General features: G+C 51.9%; 1 protein-coding gene across 2 annotated transcripts; it reads right to left on the minus strand.

Annotated features, from left to right (window-relative positions):
- Window positions 1-13154: 13154 nt before the first annotated feature.
- Window positions 13155-26169, minus strand: PAX1 (paired box 1). 2 transcript variants are annotated; one of them, XM_077310470.1, is made up of 5 exons: window positions 25863-26169; window positions 24423-25130; window positions 21393-21538; window positions 20390-20612; window positions 13155-14657 (listed from the first exon to the last, which is right to left on the minus strand). In XM_077310470.1, the coding sequence occupies exons 1-5, from the start codon at window positions 25864-25866 to the stop codon at window positions 14557-14559; spliced, it is 1182 nt and encodes a 393-aa protein (XP_077166585.1). In that variant the 5' UTR covers window positions 25867-26169; the 3' UTR covers window positions 13155-14556. The 2 variants fall into 2 exon arrangements, with proteins under 2 accessions (XP_077166585.1, XP_077166584.1); XM_077310469.1 differs by having other exon boundaries at window positions 24423-25154.
- Between the last annotated feature and the right edge of the window lie 1754 nt (window positions 26170-27923).

Genomic DNA, 27923 nt, shown 5'->3' on the forward strand with positions numbered 1-27923 from the left:
TGGCTGTTCCTGACCTGCCCTCATTGTCTGAACAAGCAAAAATGATTGAATGAATGGTGTAATCTAACTCCTAAAGAGATAACAGAAGCCAGTGTGCTCACCAAGATTTGTTATTAGCATTTCCCATGAAGTGTCCAGGCTGCTTTCAAGGGGCCTATCCCCAGACAGCGGGATACCTCAGAAGTCATGGAATGATCCTGCCCCTGGACAAATAGGGGCATTGCTGTAGAATTTAATTGCTCACTCAACACAAAAGGAACACTCAACTCTCAACCAGTTGGATCCCCCAAATTCTAAAAATGTGGCAAAATTATTGGCTTTCCATTTGTGTGGGTGCCGTAGTGGGAACTGATCTTTTATTATTTATAATAATAATTTTTACTTAAAATATTTCTAAACTACCTTTCCATCCAGGTTAGGGCCCACAAGCTGGCAAATAACAGAAACATTGAAATGATGGAAAACATCTACACATAAACGTGTAAATGGGAGGAAGATCTTTTATTAGTTTTATTTTTCTTATATTTCTATGCCGCCCACCCAAGAGGCTCAGGGTGGTTTACACAAACGTAGAGGATGTACCTCGTAATCATAACAACCGCAACTGAGTTCCAAGTTAACAACAGAATTATAATAGTTTGCATTACAACAATAACTTCTATAAATTCTAACGTGTACCCATGTGGGAGTCAGTTTGGGTTCAGATCATGAGGGGGGTGTTTGGGGGACCTGTGGATGTTGTTCAGTCAATCAGGTTCAACCACGTTCCTGGTGGAAGAGTTCCCTTTTACAGGCCTTGCAAAATTGTGGAAGTTCGGGCAGGGCCATAGAATCATAGAACCATAAAGTTGGAAGGGGCCATACAGGCCATCTAGTCCAACCCCCTGCTCAACACAGGATCAGCCCTAAGCATCCTAAAGCATCCAAGAAAAGTGTGTATCCAACCTTTGCTTGAAGACTGCCAGTGAGGGGGAGCTCACCACCTCCTTAGGCAGCCTATTCCACTGCTGAACTACTCTGACTGTGAAAATTTTTTTCCTGATATCTAGCCTACATCGTTGTAAAGGTGAAGGTAAAGGTATCCCCTGTGCAAGCACCGAGTCATGTCTGACCCTTGGGGTGACGCCCTCCAGCGTTTTCATGGCAGACTCAATACGGGGTGGTTTGCCAGTGCCTTCCCCAGTCATGACCGTTTACCCCCCAGCAAGCTGGGTACTCATTTTACGTCGGAAGGATGGAAGGCTGAGTCAACCTTGAGCCGGCTGCTGGGATCGAACTCCCAGCCTCATGGGCAAAGCTTTCAGACGGTTGCCTTACCACTCTGCGCCACAAGAGGCACATTAAACTACATCGTTGTACTTGTAGTTTAAACCCATTACTACGTGTCCTCTCCTCTGCAGCCAACAGAAACAGCATCCTGCCCTCCTCCAAGTGACAACCTTTCAAATACTTAAAGAGGGCTATCATGTCCCCTCTCAACCTCCTTTTCTCCAGGCTGAACATTCCCAAGTCCCTCAACCTATCTTCATAGGGCTTGGTCCCTTGGCCCCAGATCATCTTTGTCACTCTTCTCTGTACCCTTTCAATTTTATCTACGTCCTTCTTGAAGTGAGGCCTCCAGAACTGCACACAGTACTCCAGGTGTGGTCTGACCAGTGCCGTATACAATGGGACTGACATCTTGTGATTTTGTGATGCCCCTGTCGACACAGCCCAAAATGGCATTTGCCTTTTTTACCGCTGCATCACACTGCCTGCTCATGTTTAGTTTACAATCCACAAGTACCCCAAGGTCTCGTTCACACACAGTGTTACCTAGAAGCGTATCCCCCATCCAGTAGGCATGCTTTTCATTTTTCTGACCCAGATGCAGAACTTTACACTTATCTTTATTAAATTGCATCTTGTTCTCATTTGCCCATTTTTCCATTGTGTTCAGATCTCGTTGAACTCTGTCTGAATCTTCCGGAGTATTTGCCAGTCCTCCCAATTTGGTGTCATCTGCAAACTTGATGAGTAGTCCCTCCACCCCCTCATCTAGATCATTAATAAATATGTTAAAAAGTACCGGGCCGAGCACCGAGCCCTGAGGTACCCCGCTACTCACCTCTCTCCAGTCTGATGAAACACCATTGACAACAACTCTTTGCATGCGGTTCTCTAACCAATTCCCTATCCACTTAACTATCTGAAAATCCAGATTGCAGTCCTTCAACTTATCCATCAGAACATCATGGGGAACCTTGTCAAAAGTTTTACTAAAATCCAAGTAAATGACATCAACCGAATTTCCCCGATCCAGCAAACTTGTTACTTGGTCAAAAAAGGAAACCAGGTTGGTCTGGCAGGACCTGTTGGAGACAAATCCATGCTGACTTCCTTGGATCACCAAATTGTCCTCCAGATGTTTGCAGATGGCTCCCTTTAATATCTGCTCCATTATCTTCCCACAACAGAGGTCAGACTCACTGGTCTGTAGTTTCCCGGGTCATCCTTCCTCCCTTTTTTGAAGATCGGAATAACGTTTGCTCTATTCCAGTCCTCCGGGACATCTCCAGTCCTTAAAGAGGTACCGAAGATGATGGACAAGGGCTGTGCAAGTTCTCTGGAAAGTTCTTTGAGTACTCTCGGGTGCACTTCATCCGGACCAGGGGATTTGAACTCATCCAGTGCAGCTAAATGCCTCTCGACAACCTGTCTATCCATGTTAACCTGCCATCCAGACACTATCCTTTGGCTACGGCCATCTCTAGATGTGCCTAAACATTTTGACCTGTGGGAAAAAACATGTAAAATAGGCACTAAGCCTTTCTGCTTTCTCTGCATCCTCCATTAGAGTTTGTCCATCCGAACCCAACAGTGGGCCTATTGCCTCCTTTACTTTACGTTTGCTCCTCACATAACTGAAAAATCTTTTCTTGTTACAATGGGCTTCCCTGGCCAATCTTAGTTCACTCTCAGTTTTGGCCTTTCTGATGATTGATCTACAGTGCCTAGTAAACTGTAGGTACTCTTCTTTAGAGCTCTGTCCTTCCCTCCATTTCCCTCCATTTCCCTTTTCTTTCTTAGTTCCTCTTGAAGTTCTCTGTTCATCCAAATAGGCTTCTTAAAGCTCCTGCAGTGTTTTCGTCTTTCTGGGGTAGTCATGGATTGAGCAAGCAATAGCTCTTGTTTGAGTAGCGCCCACCCTTCACATGCTCCCTTCCCTTCCAGCATTCTTGTCCATGGTATGACACTCATCATGTCTCTGAGTTTATTAAAGTTTGCCCTACGAAAATCCAACATCCGCGTCTGGCTACAAGCTTCCTTGGCTTCCCATCTCAAAAGGAATTCTATGAGGACATGGTCACTTCCCCCTACGGTCCCCACCTCCTTCACCTCATCCACCAACTCTTGCCCTGATCTCTTCAGGGAGATCGTTCTACCAGGTGGGGCCGGGAAAGAGAAATCTCTGGCCAAGGTCCCATTCGCTTCTTTGGGGCCAGGGATCACCAGCCAGCTAGTGGTAGCAGAGCATAGGGCTCTTTGTGATGATCAGCAGAGAGGTGGTGTCTCAGATACGCTGGGCCCACACTGCGGATGAGGAGGCACACTGCCATAACATAAGTTCCAGTGACCTTAAGGCAGGGGTAGTCAAACTGCGGCCCTCCAGATGTCCATGGACTACAATTCCCAGAAGCCCCTGCCAGCATTCCCAGAAGCCCCTGCCATGGACATCTGGAGGGCCGCAGTTTGACTACCCCTGCCTTAAGGTATTTTATCATTTATTTGTTTGTATCCTGCCTTTCTTCCCAAGGTGTCTTACGTCATTCTCCTTTCCACCATGTTATTCATTTAAATTGCCCTGTAAGGTGGGCTAGACTGACCCAAGTCACCCTGCCAGCTTCCATTGCACAAGTGGGGATTCAAACCCATGTCTCCTTGAGGCTAGTCCAATACGCTTAGCCACTGCACCACGTTGACTCATACAGGGAGATCTTCCTCCCACAGCAGGCACATTGAAAACTTGTGTATGTAAAGGGCTGTCCATTCATTCATTAAGCTTTACTGTCATTCCAATAATATTACAAATTATACATGGCAAAAGGTCAGAGCAAGAGAAAATATAGACAGCAGCGAAACATATAAAATAGTAATACACTAAAAGTAATACACTATCTTCTGGCTTACTTCAACTAAAAATTTAGCAACCGTGACTGTAATCTCACGGGAATGATCATTTAATAGCTACTGGGATGCATTTTCCTTATTTATGAGACCGTTGGAATGTAATAAAGGGAAAAAGGGTTATTTATGGGGAACCTCATGAAGCTGCCCATCTAGAATGATGTGTTGATTTGTATCCTCTGAATTGATGGAACATAAACATCTCCTGAAATGGAACCTGCTGATATCTCCAGACTAACACCTTTGAGGGTGCTGTCAAGGGGGTTTCAGACTGGATGCTATGAGTTAATGACCTCCCAAACGTCCTGTAGTTAACAACCGTGATTGAGTTTTGAGGCCTGTGACTATCTTGGAGTCCATCCATCTCATGTTTGTCTTCCTCTTCTACTGATGCTTCCAATTTTCCCAAGCTTTTTCTTTCCAAGTGACTCTTATCTTCTCATAACCATGACTGAATTACGGTAGCTGAGTCATCTTAGCTCCTAAGAAGAGTTCAGACTTGATGGTCTAGAATCCACACTGGTGTTTTGGGTGGCCCATGGAACCTGTAAAACTCTCCTCCAATACCACATATCAAAGGAATCAACTTCCTGCCAGCTTTCTTCATTGTCCAGTTTTCACACCCATACACAGTAATGGGGAATATGGTACGAATTATCTTGATCTTGGAGCCAGCGACACATCTTTACACTTAAGAATGCTTTTAGCCCCTCCTTGGCTGCCTTTCCCAGTCTCGATCTCCTGATTTCTTGGTTACATTCTCCCTTTTGATAATGAAGCCAGAAAGTAGAAAATCTTTAATCATTTCAATTTCTGCATTGTCAAAGCTGTGCAACTTCCCAGCAATCATTAATTTTGTCTTCTTGAGGTTCGCCACGGCCTGTTCTGACCGAGCAGTGATATCAGGGCTCTCTCAGCCTCACCCACCTCACAGGGTGTCTGTTGTGGGGAGAGGAATGGGAAGGCACCTGTAAGCCACTTTGAGCCTCCTTCAGGTAGGGAAAAGCGGCATATACGAACCAACTCTTCTTCTTCTTCTTTTTCTTCTTCTTCTTCTTCTTCTTCTTCTTCTTCAGTTGCTGTTTTGCTTCAGCATTTTCTGCTTTACCCTTCGTCAGAAGTTGTTTCAACGTTTTCACTACTTCTGCCAGTTATGTAATATCGTTTGCATACCAAATGTTAATGCAGCCTTTCTCAACTTTTTTACTGTTGAAAACCTCCTGAAACATTCTTGAGGCTTCAACAAACCCCAGAAGTGGCACAATCGTGCAGAACATGGTTGGGAAGCATAGGATACCCAGGAGCCTTCCCTCCCCACCAGTTCCAGGCCCATCATTAGCCATAGAGGGTGGGCAGGTCAACATGATCATCACCCGATAAGTGTTTAACACATTTTTAAAATATATTACAAATTAATTAATTAACTCCCACCCATTTGGGAAACCCTTCCAGGCTGTCAAGAAACCCCAGGGTTTCACAAGACCCTGGTTGAGAAAGCCTGTGTTAAGGTTCTCTCCACCAAATTTCACCCCAACTTTACTTAAATGTAATCCTTCTTTCCTTTTGATATGTTCTGCATCCAGGCTGAAGAGACAGGGAGATGAAAGACTTCCTCCTCTGACTCCTTTGCTGTTGGAAACCATTGCCTAGCCTACTGCAACACAAACAGGACGCCACAGGGCTAACTTCAGATAGAGGCATGGAAAATGCAAACTGGCTATTTGAATTGAATCGGGGAGGGAAAATTACCGCCAGTTTGGTGGGAGTTGGGGGGGGTACATAGTAACCCCCCTCCATTATCATTTTGCAGATAATACAAGATCAGATACCACATGTGAAAATTAGTGGCCTGTGTATTCTGTCATTTCCATGTTCAGGATCCCTCTGAGGGAGGTATTCTTATAGCCACTGCTGATCTGAAGACAATTCATCTTACAGCTTCAGTGCAGTAGAAGCAGGATTCCATCCAGGTGTCCCTAGTAGAAAAAAGGAAGTGTGCAAAACAAAAAAGAGTTGATTTTTATACTCCGCTTTTAACTACCCAAAGGAGTCTCAATGTGGCTTACAAATATCTTTCCCTTCCTCTTCCCACAACAGACACTCTGGCCAATTCTGCACGGGCAGAAAAAGGTGAAAGGGCAGCCATATGGAGGCGAGGCAAATCCCCACATCCATATGACTTTGCTGCCAGACCAACACTCTCCCGAGCCTGGTATGGATCGGGCCCCAGAAGTCCCACACTAACGGAACACGGATTCTTCTGGGTTCCCTTTCGGCACTACAGGTGCCAACAAGGCCTGTCCCGCAGCAACAGTTCCTCCCCACCTTATGGAGACCTGCAGGGGACAAACAATGCCCTGGATGGCTTCGCAGCATGTCTTGGCGCTGCAGAGCAGACCAGGGTATTGTTTGTTTCGTAGAATGTAGTCCCACTGTTCAGCAAACTACAACACCCCACCCCCGTGCAGCAGAACCTACCTGCCACCATTGCGTTTCCAAAGCGGACTCTTTTCAGCGGGACACTGGGTGTCCCCCTAAAATGTGTCCCCTGTAGGGACTTTGTAAATTTGTATTTCATCAGTTTAAATTTGGAGATCCTTTTACTTTATGTACTGTATTTTTTTATTTTAATACAATCTCTGTTTTAGAAACTCTGTATAGTAGGTAGAGCTGAGAGATCCCTGATAGAACTGCCCAGCAAGATTGGCTATAAGAGAACTGCAACTGCACAAGGTCACCCAGCTGGCTGCATGTGAAGAAATGGGGACTCAAACTTGGTTCTCCAGAATAGAATCTGCTGCTTTTTACTATTACACCAAGCTGGTTCCTGAGAGATTCCTAGCAGCTGCTGAATAAGAGCATTGGATCTGGGTGGGGCTTGAGACCATAATTAAGCTGCTTTGGAGGCTGAAGAAGACCCTGGAAGCTGGCTGTTCACTGGAGTCCCTTCCCCCTTCTTCATGCTCCCGGTAGTTTTTTCCTCAGATATAAAAATAGATACAAATATAAGATTTTCCAAACATGTCTATATTTAACATCAGGTTTCAATATAACAGTTTGCTGAGATTTTATGTCTTGAAAAGTGAAAGGAATGGCATTGGAAAAATTTGAGCCTCTCTTTTGAAAACAAGACACACACACACACACACACACATATATATATACCCACAAAAAGCTGCCAAACAATGGGTGGTGGTGGGGAGTCCTGTTTTCAAAAGGGAAGCTGCAGTTTTTGCAATCCCATATATACACCCACTGTCACTAATGTTGATGTGGAGCTTGAGTGGACCCAGCATGTGGCTCCAGCAACTGTTTCTTGCTGGTCCTGGCTGCTAAAGGGATGCTTCCATTGCCTGCCCCTAACCAGGTTACCAGGCGTTGGAACTGCAGTCAGCAAGTAATTTGGTGTAGCCAGCTTTGGAAGCTGTTTTGAAACTGTTTAAGCAACTGAGCTGTACCTGTATGCACCTTCCAGGAGCATGGCTTTGTGCCAATGACTACGTTGTTTTCTAGAGAGTCTGCTTGTAGAATCATCTTGGTTCTCCACTCCTGGGGCTTGAAACTAGTAGCACTTGCCCTGGGAAGGAGGACCAGCCAACATGAGCGCAAACTCGGGTCCGCAGCCAAGAATGAAGTCACTCCATTCCTCCCTCAGATCCTGAGTCTTATTCCGTGCTCGTAATTTGCATAACCACAGAGCCAATCTCATCATTTGTTCCATATGTCCCTGAGGTACTGTCTTCGCCCTCTTGTTAGAACGATTCCATCGCTGCACTGATTTGCTCAGAATCTGGCACACCAGGAAGGCACGTGCTGATCCTACAGAGAAGATATTCAAGGCTTCGGGGACATGAAAAGTGAAAGCTAATTTGTGCTTTCATCATACAGGAAACTTTCCTTTGTTTTTTTGTTGTTGTTTCATTGACTTTCATTCAGACTTGTCCTTTATGATGGCAGCTAACTCTGGCTACTATTTCTCTTCCATTTGCTAGGATTATGTCCAATGTCGCATCCACTCATATGTCTCCTGGCCCCCTCTTTCTTCTCATCCTTGTCTTTAATGGAACCAGGCAGAGGGGATACCCTATGCCAGCTAACTGACTGGCAAAGAGCTGAGCTCATCCTGGGCAGAAACCACACAGCTGCTTAACCTCTGCTTGGCCATGTCTTCGCCCAGTTTCTTTTAGAACCAGACTCTCCAGTGTGGTTATAGCGGTTCTCACAGTGGAAATGGAGAGTGCAACATACATTTTAAGCCTCAGAGAAGACAGTTTCTGTTACCGGCATCTGGAGCAGGATTCCAAATAGTTCCAGGATCAGCAGCAGAATTTGAAAATCATTGCTCTATTTTTCGGCTGATGAAGCCTGAAGATGTCGGCTGAGGAAGCCAGGTGAAGTGCCACACAGTGGCAAAGTTAACAGGACCATGAGGGACAGACTTGGGGTGGGGGGTTAAAGGTCTGGGAGGCTAGCCACCTGGTTCAATGGGGTGCTGATGCAGACTGGAGTTCGAGATGACATTGCTCCCCCCCACACACACACACACACCAGCTCACCTCCATCTTTATTTACCCATTTCCTTAGTGGACTCTGGGACTTGGCCTTACCTGAACACTTGACATGAATATCAGGAATGCTGGGAACTACAATTTCCAGGATGCATTTGTGGCAAAGGAAGAGGAGGGACCTGATATCTGAACAAGACTTAGAGAGCTCCTGGATTTACATCTGATTTCCAGTTTACCGAGATCAGACCCCCCCCCCCGGCAAATGCCTGCTTTGGAGGATGGAGGTCTATGGCCTTACACTCCCGGAGGCCCCTCCTGAACCCTGCTGTCCTTAGGCTCTACCACTCAGTCACCAGGAATTTCCCAACCTAGAGTTGGCACCCCTAACTAGAGGTAGGGGAAATAAAGTAGCAGTTTAAAGAAAGCTGGGGTGAGAGTATTGCAAGATTTCCCTCTCAACTCCCTCCTGCTGTCACTGCACTAATGCTCAGCAGGTCAGATCATTTGGGGGGTGGGATGGAAGAGGGGAGGTGATGTGGGAATATTTCTCTGGCTTGGATTTACCAGCCAGCCAGAAACAAAGAAACCAGGAAGTTCATCTTATATTGTACACTAGAAGAATATGAACCTCATCTGCATTTCTCAGATTAGTTAGACTTTATGGGGAAGAAGTGGTGATGGAAAGGGGGGCTGAAGGCCATCACTAAGCCAAGAGCCTCCCAGCCAATGCACAGAATCTCCCCATTGCTATCATGCTGTGTTATCACACAGACAGCCCCCAGTCAACTCCTCAACCCCAACAACTCCTCACCCACAACAAAGCAGCATCGAATGTGAACATGGACACTGGTACTAGAGCTTGCAACAAACCCAGATGCCAACTTTGCTGTCATATACGCTCCAGTGACACAATCACTGGACCTAACAACATCACCTACACCATCAAAGGCTTATACAATTGCTCATCTTCAAACTTGGTATATGCCATCAAGTGCCAACAATGCCCCTCTGTTCTCTACATAGGGCAAACAGGTCAAACCCCCCGCCAAAAATTAATGGATACAAGTCTGACATCAAAAACCAAAGAATTGAAAAACCTGTAGGGGAAACTTCAACCTTCTAGGACATTCAATAAGGGACCTGAAAGTAGCTGTTTTATTGCAAAGGAACTTCAAGCACAGGCTAGAAGGGGACACTGCAGAAATGCAAGTTATACAACACTCAACACTATGGCGTACCCTGGGCTCAACGAGGAGTTTTTTATCTCACTATTCACACTAACCTTGTTCAACTCTTGTATCCATATTCCTCACTTTTTTTTTTAATTTGTGATAAATAAATTTTATTTTATTTGTGATAAAATAAAGGTAAGGTAATAGTAATGTAGTGGAATGTTAAGTTTAACTCCCTGTTCTTGGGATGAGATAATTGCCAGCAATTCCCTTTCAGGAATGTTTCACCCTTGCATGGTGACAGATGGGGCAAACAGCAAATGGTGGGGTGGGAGCCTTTAATCACTGACAGAGTTTTATTTCTCCTATGTTTTTGTAAACTACAACTGAATTCCAGGGGATTGATTGGCTGTTTTGGCAAAGAATTATCCTATGGCTGTATTTGGATGTGTGACACAGTTTACTAATTTAACAGAATTAATTTTTTGCTATATATTCCCACTGTCATGTAGGGAGTTCTTAGTCTGAGGAAGAGTGCTTGCACTCGAAAGCTCACGCCTTGAATAAATCTTTGTTGTTCTTAAAGGTGCCTCTGGACTCTGGGGTACAGAAGCTCCAAACCCAGCAGAAAGCAGCAGAACCAGTAAAATGCATCTGTGTTGATAACATGGAAAACGTTTCCCTCTAAGATTTTTCCAGAATTCCTCTGAAAACATTGGCAGCTGCATTGTTAGGACTTACTCAGCAGTGCTTCACTTGGAACATATGGAGTTAGAGAAGTAAAGATTAATAAAGTCTCATTTAAGTACAAATGTTTGCCTCAAGCTGTTTTCCCCCATCTGGTTATAACGGACTGTCATCCGTGCTTGGAGTGGACTTTCTACTGGTAAATTTTGCAGGCAGGATATGGCCTGTACTGCAACTATTTGGATTGATCTGTGGCCTAAACATCCATGATGCTTAATTCCATGACTTGGCTATTACTGGGAGCTAGATGGAGAGTGCGCATTCCTCCCATTCTGCAGTTGCCCCACTCATCAATTACCAGGCTCAATTTAAGGTGCTGATGACCTTGGACCTTCCTATCTGAACCTATGAAACCTGTTATGGCTGTGGACCCTGATATCTGCAAGACCGCCTCTTCCCTAATGCTTCGCCATGACAGCTTCACTCATCTGAGCAAGGCCTTCTGCAGGTGCCAACCTATGCTGAAGTGCTGGTTGCTACCAATAGCTCCGACCAATGATGCTGCAACCACACAGCTGGCACCCCAGAGGGCAACTATACAGTGACCAAGCCCCACTGCCTGCCAGTTCCTGCGTAAGTGCTCAAAATTGTCGATAACCTCCTATGGATGTATACATGCCGTGTACACACATGGCAAGTTTCACAATTGTGGGGGCAGTTTTTCAAACTGTGGTTGTACAATCGAGCTCATACCTTGAATAAAACTTTGTTGGTCTTAAACAGGGGTAGTCAAACTGTGGCCCTCCAGATGTCCATGGACTACAATTCCCAGGAGCCCCTGCCAGCATTTGCTGGCAGGGACTCATGGGAATTGTAGTCCATGGACATCTGGAGGGCCACAGTTTGCCCACCCATGCCCTATACAATATGCTCAAAAATGGCAACAGGTAATCCATAACTTGGAAATTTTTCTAGATGCTAGTTCTGAGACCAGAGAACATTCTGAGTAATAAAGGGCAAGAGACATAGAGGACCGGGACAGTCAGAGCAAAGTCCGTTTTGATGCATACACAACCTCAATTTGAGGAACTTTATAGTAAAAGGAGCATCAGAGGTTGAGGAGCTGAAGAGCTGCTTAAGACAGCTATTCAAATGGGCAAAACTTGTTGGAAGCCTACTATGAGGAGATGGCTCATTTCCTGGTTAGCAGTGCAAAACTTGCAGTTTTCATGCATTCTGTATATCTCCCTTATCTATCTATTAGATTAATGTCCCACAAATTTGCAGCCGAAAGGCTCCCAGTATGGTAAAGGTAAAGGTAAAGGTAAATGTATCCCCTGTGCAAGCACCGAGTCATGTCTGACCCTTGGGGTGACACCCTCTAGCGTTTTCATGGCAGACTCAATAAGGGGTGGTTTGCCAGTGCCTTAACCAGTCATTACCGTTTACCCCCCAGCAAGCTGGGTACTCATTTTACCGACCTCGGAAGGATGGAAGGCTGAGTCAACCTTGACCCGGCTGCTGGGATTGAACTCCCAGCCTCATGGGCAAAGCTTTCAGACGGCTGCCTTACCACTCTGCGCCACAAGAGGCTCAGTATGGTACTTTTGCATAATTACCTCCTTTTGAAGAACAAAGAAAAATGGATTGTATGAAGATGCAGGGGACCTTAATACGGCTGTTCAAAGTCTTCATGTCAATTAATCATAAGTCTGAACAGGTGAGCCAACTCACAGGACCAAAACTGCATGCAGTTCAAATTCTGCTGTCTGATGGCATGCAAAAGACTACATAAATTGTCATAATAGTGAGAGGCAGCTTAGGTTGCGTTCCAGTCAGTGGTTCAAGAATAAGGGACTTTCTCTCTTCCCATCGTCTGACAAAAGTTCATACTGGAAGAAATGTTAGAACAAAGTGTGAGTCCAGGGGCACCTTTAAGACCAACAAAGCTTAATTTGGAGTATAATCTTGTGTGTGTGTGTGTGTGGAATTAAACTTTGTGAGACCCACACTTTGTTCTGTTGCTCCAGGGATTCAGCACCCACCTGAATCTGGAATAAATATAAATCTTAAAGGCACCAGTGGACTTTTCTTTTGCTACAACAGACTAACATGGCTCCCCCACTGGAATGGTCCAGTAAACACAAATTTCACAGGGAACCACTAAGCAGCCCTCTGGACTCTCACAAAGCGCTATTTGGCATTTGACCATAGCTGTGGTGAAATGGTTCAATATAACAAATTTGGTAGGCATCATGAACACATGTATGATCTGACACAACTGCATGCTACACTTAGCATTTGAGAGGGTCTAAGTTACAACTGCCAAATTCAAACCAAGAGTCGCCCTCAGCTCTGAAGCACTTCGCTTCTTATCTAAAGTGTCATATTCAATATTTCAGTTTTGAATGTTCACATTTCCATTCAATATTTGAACTCTTGATACATTTCCAATACTTAAATATTGGCTTCAGCTCAGTGAAATCAATGGAGATTTGTTTACAATTGTTGGTTCGGATTCGAGTCGCCAGCCTTCTTGAGCAGCACAGCCACCCCCCACCCCAAACAAGACATGCAAAAGGCTACAAAAGGAATAAAGCTCAGTCAATAGCCATTCGCTTTTTATTGGTTTGTTTTTTAAAAAATATAAAATCAGACAAAATTGTTACCATCTTGTCCTCTGACGGGAGAGAGGACTCACATCCATGCTGGCCCCGAGCAAGTGTCCCCAGATGGTGGCCTGAGGGATTCGGCACTCAGCTCCACTCACGCCACTGCAGAAGGGGGGGGGATACCTGCCAAGGTGTTCTTCCCATCTCTTCATGCCTCCCTAAAGCAAAAGGTACCACTTCCCTTCCAGCCAAGTTCAGTTGGAGGGGGGGGGGGGAGAAAAACTAGCTCAGATGGATTCTGATCCAGCAACCCAGCAAAAGTCATTCCGCCCTAAGGCCAAAATGTGCATGTGAGTCATGCGTGGAACTGAGATTGAGTCCAGGGGCACCTTAAAGGCCAACAATGTATGATTCTGGGAGGAAGCCTTCATGCACATGCCTGCAGGTGCACACAGAAAGCTTATACTAGGCTTATACCAGGTGTCTGGATGGCCCTGGAAGGGGTTCCTGAATGAGTGGAGGTTAATTAACGTCATGATTGTTAAACACATATTGTGATATGACCATATATGATCATGTCAACCCACTCCCCCCCCCAAAGGGCCAATGATGGGCCTGGAGGGGGGAGGAAGGGGAGGGACCCCAGGTGGGTGTGTAGACAGCTCTGCTTCCCAATCATATTCTTCACCATTGAGAGCCTTCTGGGGCTTCGTGAAGCCTGGAGACTATTTCAGGGATTTCTCAATGGTAAAAAGGTTGAGAAAGGCTGACGTATACCAATAATAATACTTCGTTGGTCTTAAAGGAGCCATTGGACTGAAACTTTTGTTTTGCCTCTTGAATCTATGATGATGGGTGAAGTGATTCATTATCTAGAACCATAGAGTTGGAAGAGGTCATGCAGTTAGGGTTGCCAGCTCTTGGTTGGGAATTCCCTGGAGACTTTGGGGTAGAGCCGGGAGTGAGTGGGGGTTGGGGCAGGGAGCACAAGGCTACAGAGTCCGCCCTCCAAAGCAGCCATTTTCTCCAAGGAAACTGATCTCTGTTGTCTGTTGATGAGTAGTAATAGCAGGTTCTCCAGGACCCACCTGAGGACTGGCATCCCAAGGGGAAGGGGTTGCAATGACTTCTCAGCCGCCCTTGCAACCATCCCAGTAGCTGTTCCTGGAAAGCCCATTTCTTGCCCGTTCCGCTTTCGTCCCCAAAGCCCCGCAGCGCGACTTTCCTGCAAAACCCCCACCCCCGCCAAGCAGGGCCGGAAACAAAAGAGTCCGCGGGGCCTGCGCGGCTCACTCGCGCCTTTGATCCAACGGCGACTCCTCTGCGTCCCCCGTCCGGATCCCTCCGCGGTCCTTTGAGAGGGCGGAAAAGGCGTCGCTGCTGCCCGTCGCCCCCCCCCCCCCCCGCTTCCTAGGAGGAGGAGGCCGGCAGAGCAAGTCCGTGGATGCTGGCGAGGGCCTCGGGCGGAGCTTTGCCTCCCGCCGGGCTGGGGACGGGCTTTCTGCCCGCGCCTGCAAGACACCGGGGGGGGGGGGGGGAGAAAAGAGAGAGCCGTGAGGAGGGAGAAGCAAACCCGGGGGTAGGGCGGGGGCAGCAGGGGGAGGACTGGCCTCGCGGAACTGGCACTGCCCGGTCGATGCCGGTGGGGCGCCGTGCTGGCGTGGGACAGGACAGCACATAAACAGGTTTCTTGACAATGAAAACTCTTAAATCCCAGAGAAAGCACAAACATTGTTCTGTTCTTCTTTTTTAAATGCCCCCCCCTTTTTGTGCTAGATGGGGCCACAAAATCTGAGCACCTACATCCAAACACTTACCACTGCATGTATTTCATGCATTCTTAGAGTTTCATATTTTGAAAAGTGAAAAAGGACATTTCTCCCAACTGACTCCTTCAGACACGTGATTGCCATGGCATGATGAGGATGATGCCATCCGTTCAGTCGTGTCCAACCCTCGGCGGTTCTACAGGACAGTCTCTGCCTGCTTCTTTCAGTTGGCCCATGGTCATCCCCGCATTGGTTTTGATCGTGTCAAGCCAGCGGATCCTTTGGCGACCACGTTTCCTTTTGCCGCTGACCATGCTGAGGATTAATGATTTTTCTAGCGAGTTTGATCGCATGATGTGCCCAAAGTAAGTGAGCTTTAGCCGCAGTATCTTCCCTTCTGATGACATAGTTGGTTTGCTCCTCTCTAAAACTCTCTTGTTGGTAACTTTGTCTGTCCATGGGATTCGCAGCATTTGTCTCCAACACCATAAAATATATCTCATTTTAAATACCCAGACTATTTAAGCCATGATAATTGTTCCTAACCTGGAATATTCCTAACCTTCTGACACAAAATGAGGACTGCCATCTGCTTTTTTTTAAAGAACTCAAAAGAGGATGGACACACACACACACACACACACACACACAGCATTGTTCTTAAAGTGAGCACCTACAAATGTGAACTGAGTCACTGCAGAAACTCTTGTCAGTGAGCCCAGCTTGACGGCTGTCCCCTGCTAAGACTAATACCAGCCCTTGTTCTCCCTGGAAATTCCTGGACGCTTGTTTGTCCTGCTGGACACTAACACTGTTGTTCATAACGTTGCAAAGGGGTGGAGTCTCAGGGGAAGAGTCAGTGCAGGTAAGAAAATGGTTGACATGGTATTCTAAAGCAGTTCCCCAGGGCCTGCAAAAGGGAGCTCCTCCACCAGGCATTTGGTTGAGGTCGACCTGTCCATCGCTTCCAATTGGCCCCCAAGCCCTCCCCTCCTACCATGACTGTGAACAAATCCACCCAAATCTCAGTACGAGTTGAGCTAAGGCTCTTGCAGTTTCACCTTCCTTTAATGTTATTGTTGTTATTGTTATTATGTAAATATTGTTGTTACCACCTTACTCTTACTTGAATGATGTTACCTGTACTATTTTGTTGTTTCCTGTAAACCGCCCTGAGCCTTCAGGGAGGGCAGTATAGAAATACAATAAATAAATAAATAAATTCTGCCCCACAGTCCTGGTAAGAGGTTTGCATCACTTTAACCCATGGATGGGCTACTACATGGTGGTTAGAGTGTCAGAATACGACCTTTGAAACCCAGGTTTGAATCTCCCTCCAAAGCTGTAGCTGTAAAGCCAGGAAGATTTAAAAAACAACAATAACAACAGGGCAATTTCCTGCTTTTCTTCCTTCATTCCTGTGGGGACTGAGAGGGCTCCTTTCCAAAGCGTTCCCAGAGGCCCCTGGGATTTTCCTAAATTGAGGCTTTCAGGTAATGCTACCCATGGCGGGTATTAAATAATCTCTCATGTGCACAGAATATTTGATGACTCTCATTCGGCAACATATATACCTTCTCCGCACTGACACTTTCTGTGTTTGAGTCGACGGGAAATCTTGATCACGGAGGATGCAAGTTGGGACTTGAAGTCATGAGATGGGAAACACAGGGCAGAGTCCCTGCATTTCTTGAGCAGAAGCAGGCCTGCAGGGAGGTTCTAGTCACAAACCATGATGTGGCTCCCCACCATTCATTTTACTGGAACTTGTACAAAGGCATCCCTTTGGAGTCTGTCCTTACTTTACAACAGAATGCCTTAGGTGATAATTCTCAATGGGAATTATGAGATCTCTTCCTTCCTGCCTGTCCCCCTATCCCAATTTTCCCTGTGCCCTTTTGTTTAGCCCCTTAGTTCTCATCCACAACTGACAGAAATATGCATGCGGGTTTGTTCACATTCCTCTCTTGTCACTCTAGGTATTCGACCTGCCTTTCTGGAACATTTAAAACACAGCGCCAGTGAGAAAAAGTTGGTTCACTATAACACTTTTGTTTCCTTTTGTTGATGGGGCATTTATGCTCCTGAATGATGTCCATGTCCTCCAATCTATCTATAGCACAGAAGGCAAAAAGGCAGGTAGTTAGAAGAGAGCTGACCTCTGGAGCTGGAAGAAGTGGAGCATCCTAAGGAAGGATGGGTGTCCTGTGCACCTGACTCCTACTATTTGGAAGGAAGCCCCACAGAGACTGACCGGCTTCCAAGTGACTGTGCCTCACACAGTTTTGGTGTCACCCTTATCAAACAGATTGGAGCTGGTGCAAAATTGATGCTGCACTTAACCATATGGACAAAACAGACTAAAATAAACCAAATATCTGTTCATCAATTGCATTGTTTAAAGTTTGGGGAAAGGGGTTTCCATTCGGAATTTAAAATATCATCCTGGTCCCTTCCTCTTGAAACAGCATTAAGTTTTTGCTGTTTCTAAAAAGAAGAAAAAGTACATTTGGATTTATTTGTGTTAAGAGGCAACCTGTGAAGAGATTTATATTTAGGCAGCAGCTACACGGGAAGGTGGCAAACTCCTTTTCAATTCAGGAATGTCCCAAAGCAGAGCAGGAACTGAGTTTTAGTGCAAAAGGTTGAAGGGGAGTAGATTTTTCTTATAATCACAAAAAACTATCCTGCCCACCAAGCGTATAGTGTAGCCAAACGTGGGGGAGGGAAGGATCTGGCCCACAAATCTTCCAGGCTTCTGATCACCCTGATCTGCCTGGTGAAGTTTGAACCTTATTCTGCACATGGAGACTAATTCTCTCTCAGGACCTTCCCTTGGGCAATGTGCGATTCAGAGACTGAAGGGGGGGGTGGGTGGGAGAAGGGCCAAGTCTTCTGCGGTTGTGAAATGCATAAGAAGCCCTGCTCCCAAGAACCTTCTGCAAAATGCTGGTCCCTCAGAGAAACTGGAATTAAGATAATGATCTGCCAGTAAGCTGTGATAAATTAGCAATATGCTAATAATGAAACTGGCCAGGGAGGCATTCATCAACACACTCCGCTGGAATGGCTAGGGTGTCCCGACAGGCAACTCATGACTGTACTCTCTTGTCTGCTTTGAGTCTCAGGTAAGTGAGCGGAGTAAGGAAATAGGTTCGCACACAGGAGAATACTGGGAAACCATCACCCAATTCCTTTTGACTCAAGACTTGAATCCTGAAGTTGACTCTGCAAATGTTGCCTGGCCAACAATGCATTTGGTACAAGCAGGTTTAAAACTTTAAGAATTCATCACAATTCTTTATAACTAATCATAGGTCTAAAATTAGACAAAAAACGATTGTGGCCCCTCTTGAGTAGTTTCTTGCTGAGCAATAACATCGGGATCCTAAGGCCACTGAAGGAGGGACGTTGACCCACTCAGTCAGGATAGGACCCGTGCCTGAGACCCGGAGAAGACTCTGCCGAATGCCTTGCGGCTGGTTTTTGAGAAGGTCTTCCTCGGGCTGAAATTCCCTGCAAGGGAAGCGGGAACGAAGGCGCGTTTCCTTTAAAATGGACCTCCCCGGCGACTTCGTGCTTCTGCATCGCCAGGCCTGCAGCCACTCCGGCAAGCGGCGCCTTCCCTTTGCGTTGACATTAAAGGCAGGGAAGGCAAACCGGTTCGGCCCGGGGAGTGAAGCTGGCGCAGCTTAATCCTCCGGGCCGCGGAGCGTCCGGTTCTATCGCCGTGAAGGGCGGTGGACTAAGCCCACCGCGCGGAGGATTCGCCCAGGGAAAGCGGGTCCCGGCTTACAGCCTGGCGGCGGCGGCGGCACGGTCTGCTTCCTCGCCCAAAACGGATCAAGGCGGCGGGGAGGGGGGGGAGGGGCCTTCCCTCGGGACCTCAGAGCAAAGTGACCTCAGCGATGGAGCAGAGAAGCAAGCCGCGCCCGTCCTTCGTGTCTAGCTAAGCGCGGGGGAAGGAGCGCCGGGGAGTTCCGTGGGGAAACTCCGCAAGGAAAGCAAAGCGGCGGGCCTTGTCCGACGGGGGCGTCTCTCCTGCCTCCCTTCCTCGCTCCAGGGACCCGGCCGAGAGGGGCGCGCCCGTCCACTGCGGGACCGGCCCCCAAGCCACTCGAAGCCTGCCTGGGAGCTGGGAGGAAGCTGCGCAACGGACCCCAAAGGAGAGCGGCCAAGGGCGCTTCGCGCGAAGACCCACGGCCAGTTCTGCAGTGAGCGGTCCACAGTCCTGCCATAGCCATTTAGGAAGGGGGGGGGGGACGCAGATGTCCCTTCGAGGAGGGGGCCGCTTTACTGTCTGTCTGTGCTTTTGTCAAAGCAAGCCGCTGGTTCGAGCACAAAGGAACCCCAACAGCGCGATCCTGTCCCGCCACACCCTTCTAAGGCCATGGACTCCTCTGGATGCGCAAGGGTGTTCAGGATCGCTCAGTAAGACTTGCTCCTTAATGAAACGTGTTCGGATCCGCGGCACGTGCCCCAACGGCCAGGTTTGCGGGGCTGCGGCTGGAACGTCGCTCTCTTGGGACGACCGCAGCCTCACTGGCCCCAGGAGGAAGCAAGCACTGGCCTGTTACTCCCTCGAGTAAGTCTCAGCTTACGAATGATCCCCCGAAAGAAGGGGCACGTTTTCACTCTCACTCCTAAATGCCGCCTTGAGAAAATTAGCACTCCTTCCTTTTGGAAAATTACATTTTCTCCCCCCCCCCCCCCGAAAAAGAAGTCTGTGCCTTTTGGAGCGCTTCTCCCGGCGGGCCTCCCGGCCGTTTCGGCCTCGTCCATCATTGTCATTCCTCGCCCGGGGCTCCACCACGCCCGCTTGGGTCTAGCTCTGGGGAAGGGACCACACACCGCCAGCGACGGTCCGCCTTTGGAGAGGGGGCGCCGCGGAGAAGGCGGGCGGGGGGCGGGCGGACCGCCGCAGAATATGTGACGGGAAGGAAAATATTTGGCCTTTTCCTACCCGGAAAGCACCCCCGAGGTCTGATTGAACTGCCCGGAGAGCGGCACTCAGCGCCGCCTGGCCCCGGCCTGTCCTCAGCCAGGACGTGAAGCGCCCCCCCCCCCCAATCATCATGAGACACAGGCTGAATTCTCGCCGTCCAATGGCTTCGCCCGCTGACTGGCTCTTAACCCCCCCCCCCTCGGAGGTTTCTTCGGGGATGCGACCACCTTGATCTCGGAGGAGTGCTGTGAGAAGGAAGGGGGGGGGGGCTTCCCGGGACAAGCAAGGGTTTCGAAGACCGCGGCCTCTCTAGTTCCCGATCCCTTAAGCAGCTCCGACGGCCAAACAGAAGGGCGCCCGAGCCGAACAGGAGGCCGAGCCAGCCGCCAGGCCTCCCCCCGCCCGCCCGGTCGTCCTTCCTCCGCCTCCTCCCGCCTTCACTGCCAGACTCGGGGCCGGCTCCTCGACGGGACCGCGCAGCCAGCGGGGCTTGTGGCAGCGCCGAGGGGCTTCGCCGCCGCAGCCTTACCTTCTCGGGAGGGATGCTTGAAGGCCACGGGGGTGGGCAGCTCTCCCCCGTGGAGAGCCATGCCGGGCGCGTGGTGGTGAGCCAGGGGGCTGCCTTGCGTCTGCCAGGGATGGGCCGCGCCTAGGTAGCTGCCGGCGGGGCCGCCGAAGACGCCGGGCTGGCTGGAGGCCGGGTAGGCGCAGGGGGGCAGGAAGGTGCTGACCGCCGAGAGCCCAGGGGGAGCCTGCGATGGGAGGGGGCAGAGAGAGAGCGTCGGTGGGGGCGGGGGCCAAGCCGGGCAGACCCGCTCGGGCGGCCGACCCCGCCTGGACTCCTCGCCCGCTTACTCCCAACTAAGCCGAACCGAGGAAGAGCCGCAGGCCGAGCAGCCGCCGGGCTCTCCCTGCAGGACTCCGACAAGTCAGCCGGCAGGTGGCAGAAGGTGGAAAGGCCACCGGCGCGGAGCCCCCCTCTCCCCGTGCTGCTTGTGCCCGGATTACAATGCAGCCACCCGCCCAGGGCGCCTGGAGGCAAAGCGCAAAGGAGCCCGAGCGAAGGCCCAGCCCGGCCAAGGGAAACGCCGAGGCTGCGCATTGTCTTTCCCTTGGCCGGCCTGGACCTTTCAGCCCGAGGGGAAGAAGAACTCATGGACTCCGTTTAGACGGGAGTAATTCGAAGTTGCTCCTATCCAAATGCATCAAAAAAACAATGAGTTTCCAGTGGAGGGAATTCTGCACAGGCAGGCAGTGCGCAGTTGGTTGTTCTCTTCCTTTCATCGGAGCTTTCTCTTCCTCGCCCCCCCCCCCCCTCCCTGCAGTCGGATAGCTGCGCTGGAACGGCCCTTCCCTCCCCGGCAGGGCCCTGGCTTTTTCTCCCCTTACTTTCTCCGTGGTTCTGTTCCCACACCCGTTGGAGAATGCATTTTCAGTGCACTTTAGAAGCAAATCTTCCTGTTTCGCACAGGAAAACCCTGCTGCAAACACATGGGAGGTGCGCGGGAATCTCCGGCTGGCGGCGCTGTTACCTGCGGGTATTTAATATCCGTCTCCCCCGCCGACTTGTCCAGCGCGTTGACGCCTTGCCCAGTTGTGGGGAAGGTGGTCCTGTTGACGCTGGGCCAGTCTTCCATTTTGGGAGGGTAGGAAGAGCTCTCTGTCCCGGCCAGAGCTCCTGGGAGGGGGAAGATGGGATGCTACATTAAGAATCATGTGCGTATTGAGCGATTTGCCTGATTTACAGTCCGCCTTTCTCGCAAGGACTGGAGGCAGCACACACGACATAATGGGACATTCACGAGGCAATGCGTTAGGATTATAGAAGTCTGGAACACACACACACACACACAAGAAAAACGGAAGCCGAGCTTCCTTGCCAGAAGCTGAAACCAGCAGTACAGGCCACTGTCCCTAGCGCTTCATCCACGCAGGCCCCCAGGAGAGAGCAGCTCTCCCCCAACCGGCCTTTTCCAACCTTCTGACCATGGCCAGGCCTCCAGAACCCCCTTCGGAGAAGTGGGCGCGGACGTTAGATGTGGCAGCCAGCCAATCAATCAGCCGATGGATGGATGGACCAGCTACCCTTCTGTTGTGGAGGAAGAGACGAGCAACAGGGGAAGGGGCTCCCGTGACCTCTAGTGCTGTCAGCGGCCAGGGTAACCGCGGGGCTCGAGAATTCAACGCTCTCTAGAAAAACTACACGGCCTGATCTTTCTCTCTCACACACACTTGCGCACACACAACACCCCCCCCCCTTGCATCCCTTTGGTTGGAGGCTTCATTGCCCCCCCCCCCACGCCGGGCTCCAGGGCTCCAAGGGGAGATTTTGCGGTGGGAAGAAGGGAGAGAAGAAATGGGGAGGGGGAATGTGACGCCTTCCATCTTGTATGCCTTCCGGGCTAATTTGTGAACGCATCTTGCTTTTATAAATCGGAAGACCTGGGGCAATGTTATGGACGCAGGACAGCCAGATAGCTCCGTTGCCAGTACAGGCGGGGGCGGGGGGGGGTTGTGATTCTGGGGTCCCTTGAAGGGTTTCTAGCCGGGGGGGGCAGATACTTGTGAGGGCCGAAGGCCTGGGGAAGGCTGGGCGTGCCCCTCCCAGGCGTTGCAGGAGCGTAAATATGTGCGTGAAAATAGGGAAATATGCCCGTCAACGAAGCTCCTACATCTCCACGCAGTTTGGAGACCCGCGTTGTCTTTTCCAGAGCCGTCTCTTAAAATGAAAATAAAACCGGGGAGCTGAGCCTGCCGTCCTGTTTCTACACCCCACGGAGTCCGGCGCGGCTTAGGGGCCTGGAAGCGGCCGAAGAAGGGCCGGCTTCGGGCCATTAGCCGACCTCCAGACTTTTAAAACACCGCATTCCTCGTGCTTTGGAGCCGCCTGCGGGAGCGAGGAGGCCGGGGGATCCTTTTGATCTCCAGGCCTTGCAGGAGGGACGGGAAGGCGGCCGATCCGCCCGCCGTGCTTTGCGGAGACGCAACGAGGAGGCCCCAGATCGAGCCTTTTGTGGCGAGGGAATATTGGGGGGCGGGGGGGGCGGGGAAGCCTCTCGGGTCTTTGATCTCGCCCGAAGGACCCGCCGTGGGAGTTGGGTCCGGTCCCTCTCGCGAAGAAGCAGGGAGCGGGCGGGAGAAGGCTTGGCGTTTGCGGTCGCCATCTCTCATCGCTACGAAAATATTTTCCACATTTTTCCATAAGAAGTTCAAGATGTCCGGGCCTTCTCCTGCGAAACGGCCGGAGCTCCTCGGCCGCCTTCGATTGGCGCAGCAGCTGCGGGCTCCGAGCCGCGGACGGAAGGCGGCAAACGGGGGAGTCCGCCGAGGCCTTCTCGGAGCCCAGAGATTACCCCCCCCCCAACAAAAAACAACGATCCTAAGGCACACCTGAACTGGGTCGGCGCGCACCCTATGCGAGTTAATCCAGAAGTCCCTCTTTACTGAATAGGAGCTTTCTTCCAGGTAAAGTGGACATAGGATCGCCGCCTGATTGGCTCCCCCCAAAAAAAGTGAAGCAAAGGATAGTCAACTCTGCTGGAGTGGGGGAAGTTCCTGGTGGGGCTTCATAGGTTGCAAGTCACACTACTCCTACGCAGCTCAGAGGACAGCCCCAGCCCTCCTCGCCATTCTCAAGAACCCCCATATATCTGGTTGACACAGGAGCTCAGCACGTCTCTGAGAAGCGGCAGGGCCCCGCCAGAAGGCGACACACGCTCCGACCCCCGACCGGGAGCTGTTATTCCCCACACATGAACACCCGCGGAAACTAGCCTGGATTCTGCGATCTGCCTTCGGGAGACGGTTTGTTTTGCTTCATCAGAAGGCCTTTTTGTAACACCCCCTCCCCCGCGCGCTTTGGGTCAATGCCTCAGGTTGGCCCGGTGGCCGTCCTGGGCCTAGCTGTCTCCTGGGATCTCCAACGTGCAGAGAAACGCTACCTTCGACGCAATCGCCAGTGGAAAGGCATGGCAGCCACCCTTCCCCTTTTGAACGTCTTAAGCAGACAGGGCTGGGGGGGGGGCGTGTTATATGGCTTCTTGATTGATCGTTTTATTTACCATTAAAATATAATTGAAACTAGCAGCAAAGGGCCAGATTGGGAGCTTTTTCGTGCCCTATTCCCTACATAGGGGGCACCTCGAGTCCAGCGGCACCTTCAAGACCAACCAAGTTTGACTCAAGGTGTGAGCCTTCAGAGAACCTTTTGACTCAAGGTGTGAACCTTTTGTGGCTGCGGGCTGCGGGCACACAAAAGCTTATCGCTTAAATAAAGCGTCGTTGGTCTGCAAAGGTGCCTCCGGACGCGAACTATGTCCTGGTGCTTGGGTCACCTCGCCCCTCTGAATGGTAGCGAATCCAGTTTCCCCCTGGCCGCGGGAGCTTACAACCCAGACTAACTTTGCCGGTCTCAAAAGTGCCTGAGACTTTCTCGGCCGGCCCACGGAAGCTGGAAGGCGCAACAGGCAACATCCCTGCGAATAAAAGGTGTGGGTGCGAATAGCCTCCCCTCGCCACCCCCCCCCCCCCGCGGAGACCTTCCGGCCGAGGGATCCACTCACCGCTTGGGTCCACGAAGGCGCGGATGCCCAGGATGTTGCTGACCGAGTGCGCCGACGGCCACGAGCGGGGCAAGCTGACGTGGGCGGCGGAGACGGGCGCGCCGTGGGGGTGGGGGTGGGGGTGGGCGTGGGGGTGGGCGTGGGCGTGGGCGGCCAGCTTGCTGCCGGAGGCGGCCACGGCGCTCGGGTAGGGGTACTGGTAGATGTGGTTGTAGGGCAGGGCGGGCGGCGGGGCCGGGGGCTTGGCGCCCCCTCCTCCTGCTCCTCCGCCGCCGCCCTCGTAGAGGCCTCCGCCGGGCCCGGGCTGCGAGAGGTTGCCGATCTTGTTGCGCAGGATGCGGCTGATGGAGCTGACCGAGGGCACGTTGTACTTATCGCAGACGCCGTCGGCCAGCAGGCGGTCGCGGATCTCCCAGGCGAAGATGCCCGGGTCGCCCTGCTTGTAGTCGCGGATGTGCTTGACCACGTTGGGGGTGGTGACGCGCGGCTTGCTGCCGCCGATGGCCCCGGGCAGGATCGAGCCCGTCTCGTTGTAGCGGGCCAGGATCTTACTCACGCAGCCGTGCGAGACGCGCAGCTGCCGGCTGATGTCGCAGGGCCGGATGCCCAGCTGGGCCAGTTCCACAATCCGCAGGCGGATGGCGTTGGGCAGGGGGCGCCCGTTGACGAAGACCCCGCCCAGCTGGTTCACTTCGCCGTAGGTCTGCTCTGCAAGAGGACGGGAAGCGCCGGCTGAAGGGGGGGGCACAAGAGAGGGGGCGTCTTCCGAAGAGGCCTCCGAGAGTTCGCACCCTCTTGGGGGGGGGATTAATCCGGACTAACCCCCACCGGCCACCCGAATCGAGAATGCTCGTGGCCAGAGCCCCCTGCGGGATTTTTTAAAACTTCACTTTCAAAGAAAGAAAGAAAGAAAGAAAGAAAGAAAGAAAGAAAGAAAGAAAGAAAGAAAGAAAGAAAGAAAGAAAGAAAGAAAGAAAGAAAGAAAGAAAGAAAGAAAGAAAGAAAGAAATCCCCGCGAGGCGTCTGGAAAGGTCGCGGCTGGCTGGGCCAGGCGGTCCCATCGTGCGGAGGCGAAGGCGGCCGGAGAGGCGGGAAGGGCACCTCAAGGCCGCCGGGGCGAAGACACTCTGGGGCCTGGGCGACTGCTCGGTGGTGGGGAGACAGGCCCGGGCAGGGAAGAGGCGGGCTGGCCCCTGCGGGCGACCAGCTGGATGCGGGACCGCACCGCTCTCGAGCGATCTCTGGCGGCCGCCGGTCCTGCTGGGTCCTCTTCCGCTCCGGGCGCAGGCACCGTGGCCGAAAGCTCCCGCAGAGGCCGGGCTTCGACTCCCTGCAAGGGCTCCTCCCCGGCCGGCCAGCGGGGCTCCCCAAGGCAGGGACTGCGGCCTGCCGGTTCTCCCCTGCTGCCCTCTCCCCCCTGCCCGCCGGCCCGCTTCTTACCCATGACCTGCTAGGAGAGGCGGGCGCCGGCCGGGCCGCCCTCCCCGGGCGCATAGAGAGGGGCGCCCGCTCCTGGGGCGCTCTGGTCCGAGAAGGCTCGTCGGTGCGGGGCGCATCCGCCCGGGTCTCAGTCGGCCGCCGCGGGGGCTCCAGCGCGACTTGAGGGGTCTCCCGCCAGGCTCGGGCCGCCTGGCTGCCTTCTCGGCCTCTGCATGGGCTCCAGTCGGTGTCCTCGGCCCGGCCGGCTCTGCGAGGGAGGCAGCGGGCCGGGCTTGGCGGGATCCGCCCCGCCTGGAGCGCTCCCTCCCCCCCGCCCCGCAGAAACGCGGCCCCAGCCAGCCGCAGAGCCTTTAAACCGCCGTCGCCGCTCCGCCGAAGGCCCACCCCTGCCCCGGCCCTTGCCCCCGCCCGCCCGCCCGGGCTGCCCACCCAGGGGGCGTGAGCGGGTTGCTCCTGCTGCCCCTCCCCCGGCCTTCGAGGTCCCTGTTGGTCTCAGTTCCTTGAAGGAGAAGGCGAGGCTCTACACGAAACCGGATGGGCCCCGATTCTCCCTCTAGGGGAGGGACTCACCTGGCGCTCGCCCCTCTGCACCTCTGGCCGGCAGTCAGTGCGAAACCTGGACTTGAAGCAGAGGAGGAGCCCGATCCTAGGCACGTACTCGGGGAAAGAAGTCGCACGGGGTTCACTGCCAAGACTCTTGACTTGGGAGTAAACCCCACTGAGCTAAGCGGGGGGGCTATGACTTTCTCCGGGTGAAGTTGTGTAACGCGGACTGAGCCTCCTCCGCTGTAGGCTTGCCAAGGATTGCGCTGCTGCCGAGGAGCACTCCGACCCGGATCTCTCTCTCTAACTCGCAGGGAGTCCAGTGGGACTTACTCCGGATGAGGTACGCAGCGGGACTAACGCGAAAGCCGGGGTTTAGGGCGGAGGCCAGGAGGGGCGCTTGGCTAGGCGGCTTCCCACCGCTGCTGCCCCTTCACCCTTGGCGGAGCAGAAGACCGCGGGGGAAGAAAGGCCCGCCGGACCTCCCTGGTTTCCCAGGACTCAGACAGGCTAGTCGGTCAGGGCCCTGGAGAGGAAGGCAGAGGGGCGACGGGCTCACTCCGGGCCCCGCTGCACTGGCTCCGGCCGCCTCTGCTTAGGACGGGTTCAAGGAGAGGACGGACTCCTTCCAGATGAGCGTGTTTCCAAATCCAGCCGCGGGACTGGCTCCTGGGGAGGCGACATTTTCTTTCACACTTTTGACTTTTGGAGCGGACTGGACCGGCGGAGTCGAAGATAACCCTTGGCAGCAAGAATCAAATCCAATCGAAATCAAAATAAGATTTCTTTTCGAGCCCCCCTTGTTGCCCTGGAGCGGGAATGATTTGGAGCTCTCAAACAACCCGCCCATTGGGCGACCTCGCCCCCCACCTGCCTTTCCCCTAAGTGACCAAGCCCTGCTCCTCTCGCCGAAGTTGGCTTCCAGGCAGGAGGGGCGGGGGCGGAAGGACTTATCACACACACACACACACACACACACACACACACACACACACACACCGGCTGCCTCGGCGAAGCACGTGCGGTTGTGATGCGGGGCTCGGGGGAAAGCCCTTCTCTCCGCCCGCCTCCTGCCTGCCGCCGCTCGGCTCCCGCGCCCACCGCCGGCCTTCCTCGGCTCCCGCAGGCCTTGGGTCGATTCCGCCAGGGCCAGCGGCTTCCCCCAGCCGAAGAAGCCCCGTAGGGGTTTCAAATGAACTGCGAACTGGAATCGCCGGGACCTCGAATCAGAGGACTGCCTTTCAAAAATAATTTACAAGCGCACTCCCCCCAACGAATTTCCAGTTCGTTTCTTTGCAAGATATTTGTGCTCTTGCCGCGCTGCCCAAGAGCGAAGCCGCCTTCCGTGGATCGCAGTCCGGAGGTCTCTCGGGGCCAGGGCCAGGCTCTAGAATCCATGGGGGGGGGGGGGGTAACTCCCCCTGGGTAACTCCCATGGAATCGACGCGCGCTAACCTTGGGATCGGGACCTCAAGATTTCTTTGGTGGTAGTTCTTGGGAAATGGGCAAATTGTCCAT

This window comes from Paroedura picta, chromosome 14, assembly GCF_049243985.1.
Source record: "Paroedura picta isolate Pp20150507F chromosome 14, Ppicta_v3.0, whole genome shotgun sequence".
Lineage (NCBI taxonomy): Eukaryota > Metazoa > Chordata > Lepidosauria > Squamata > Gekkonidae > Paroedura > Paroedura picta.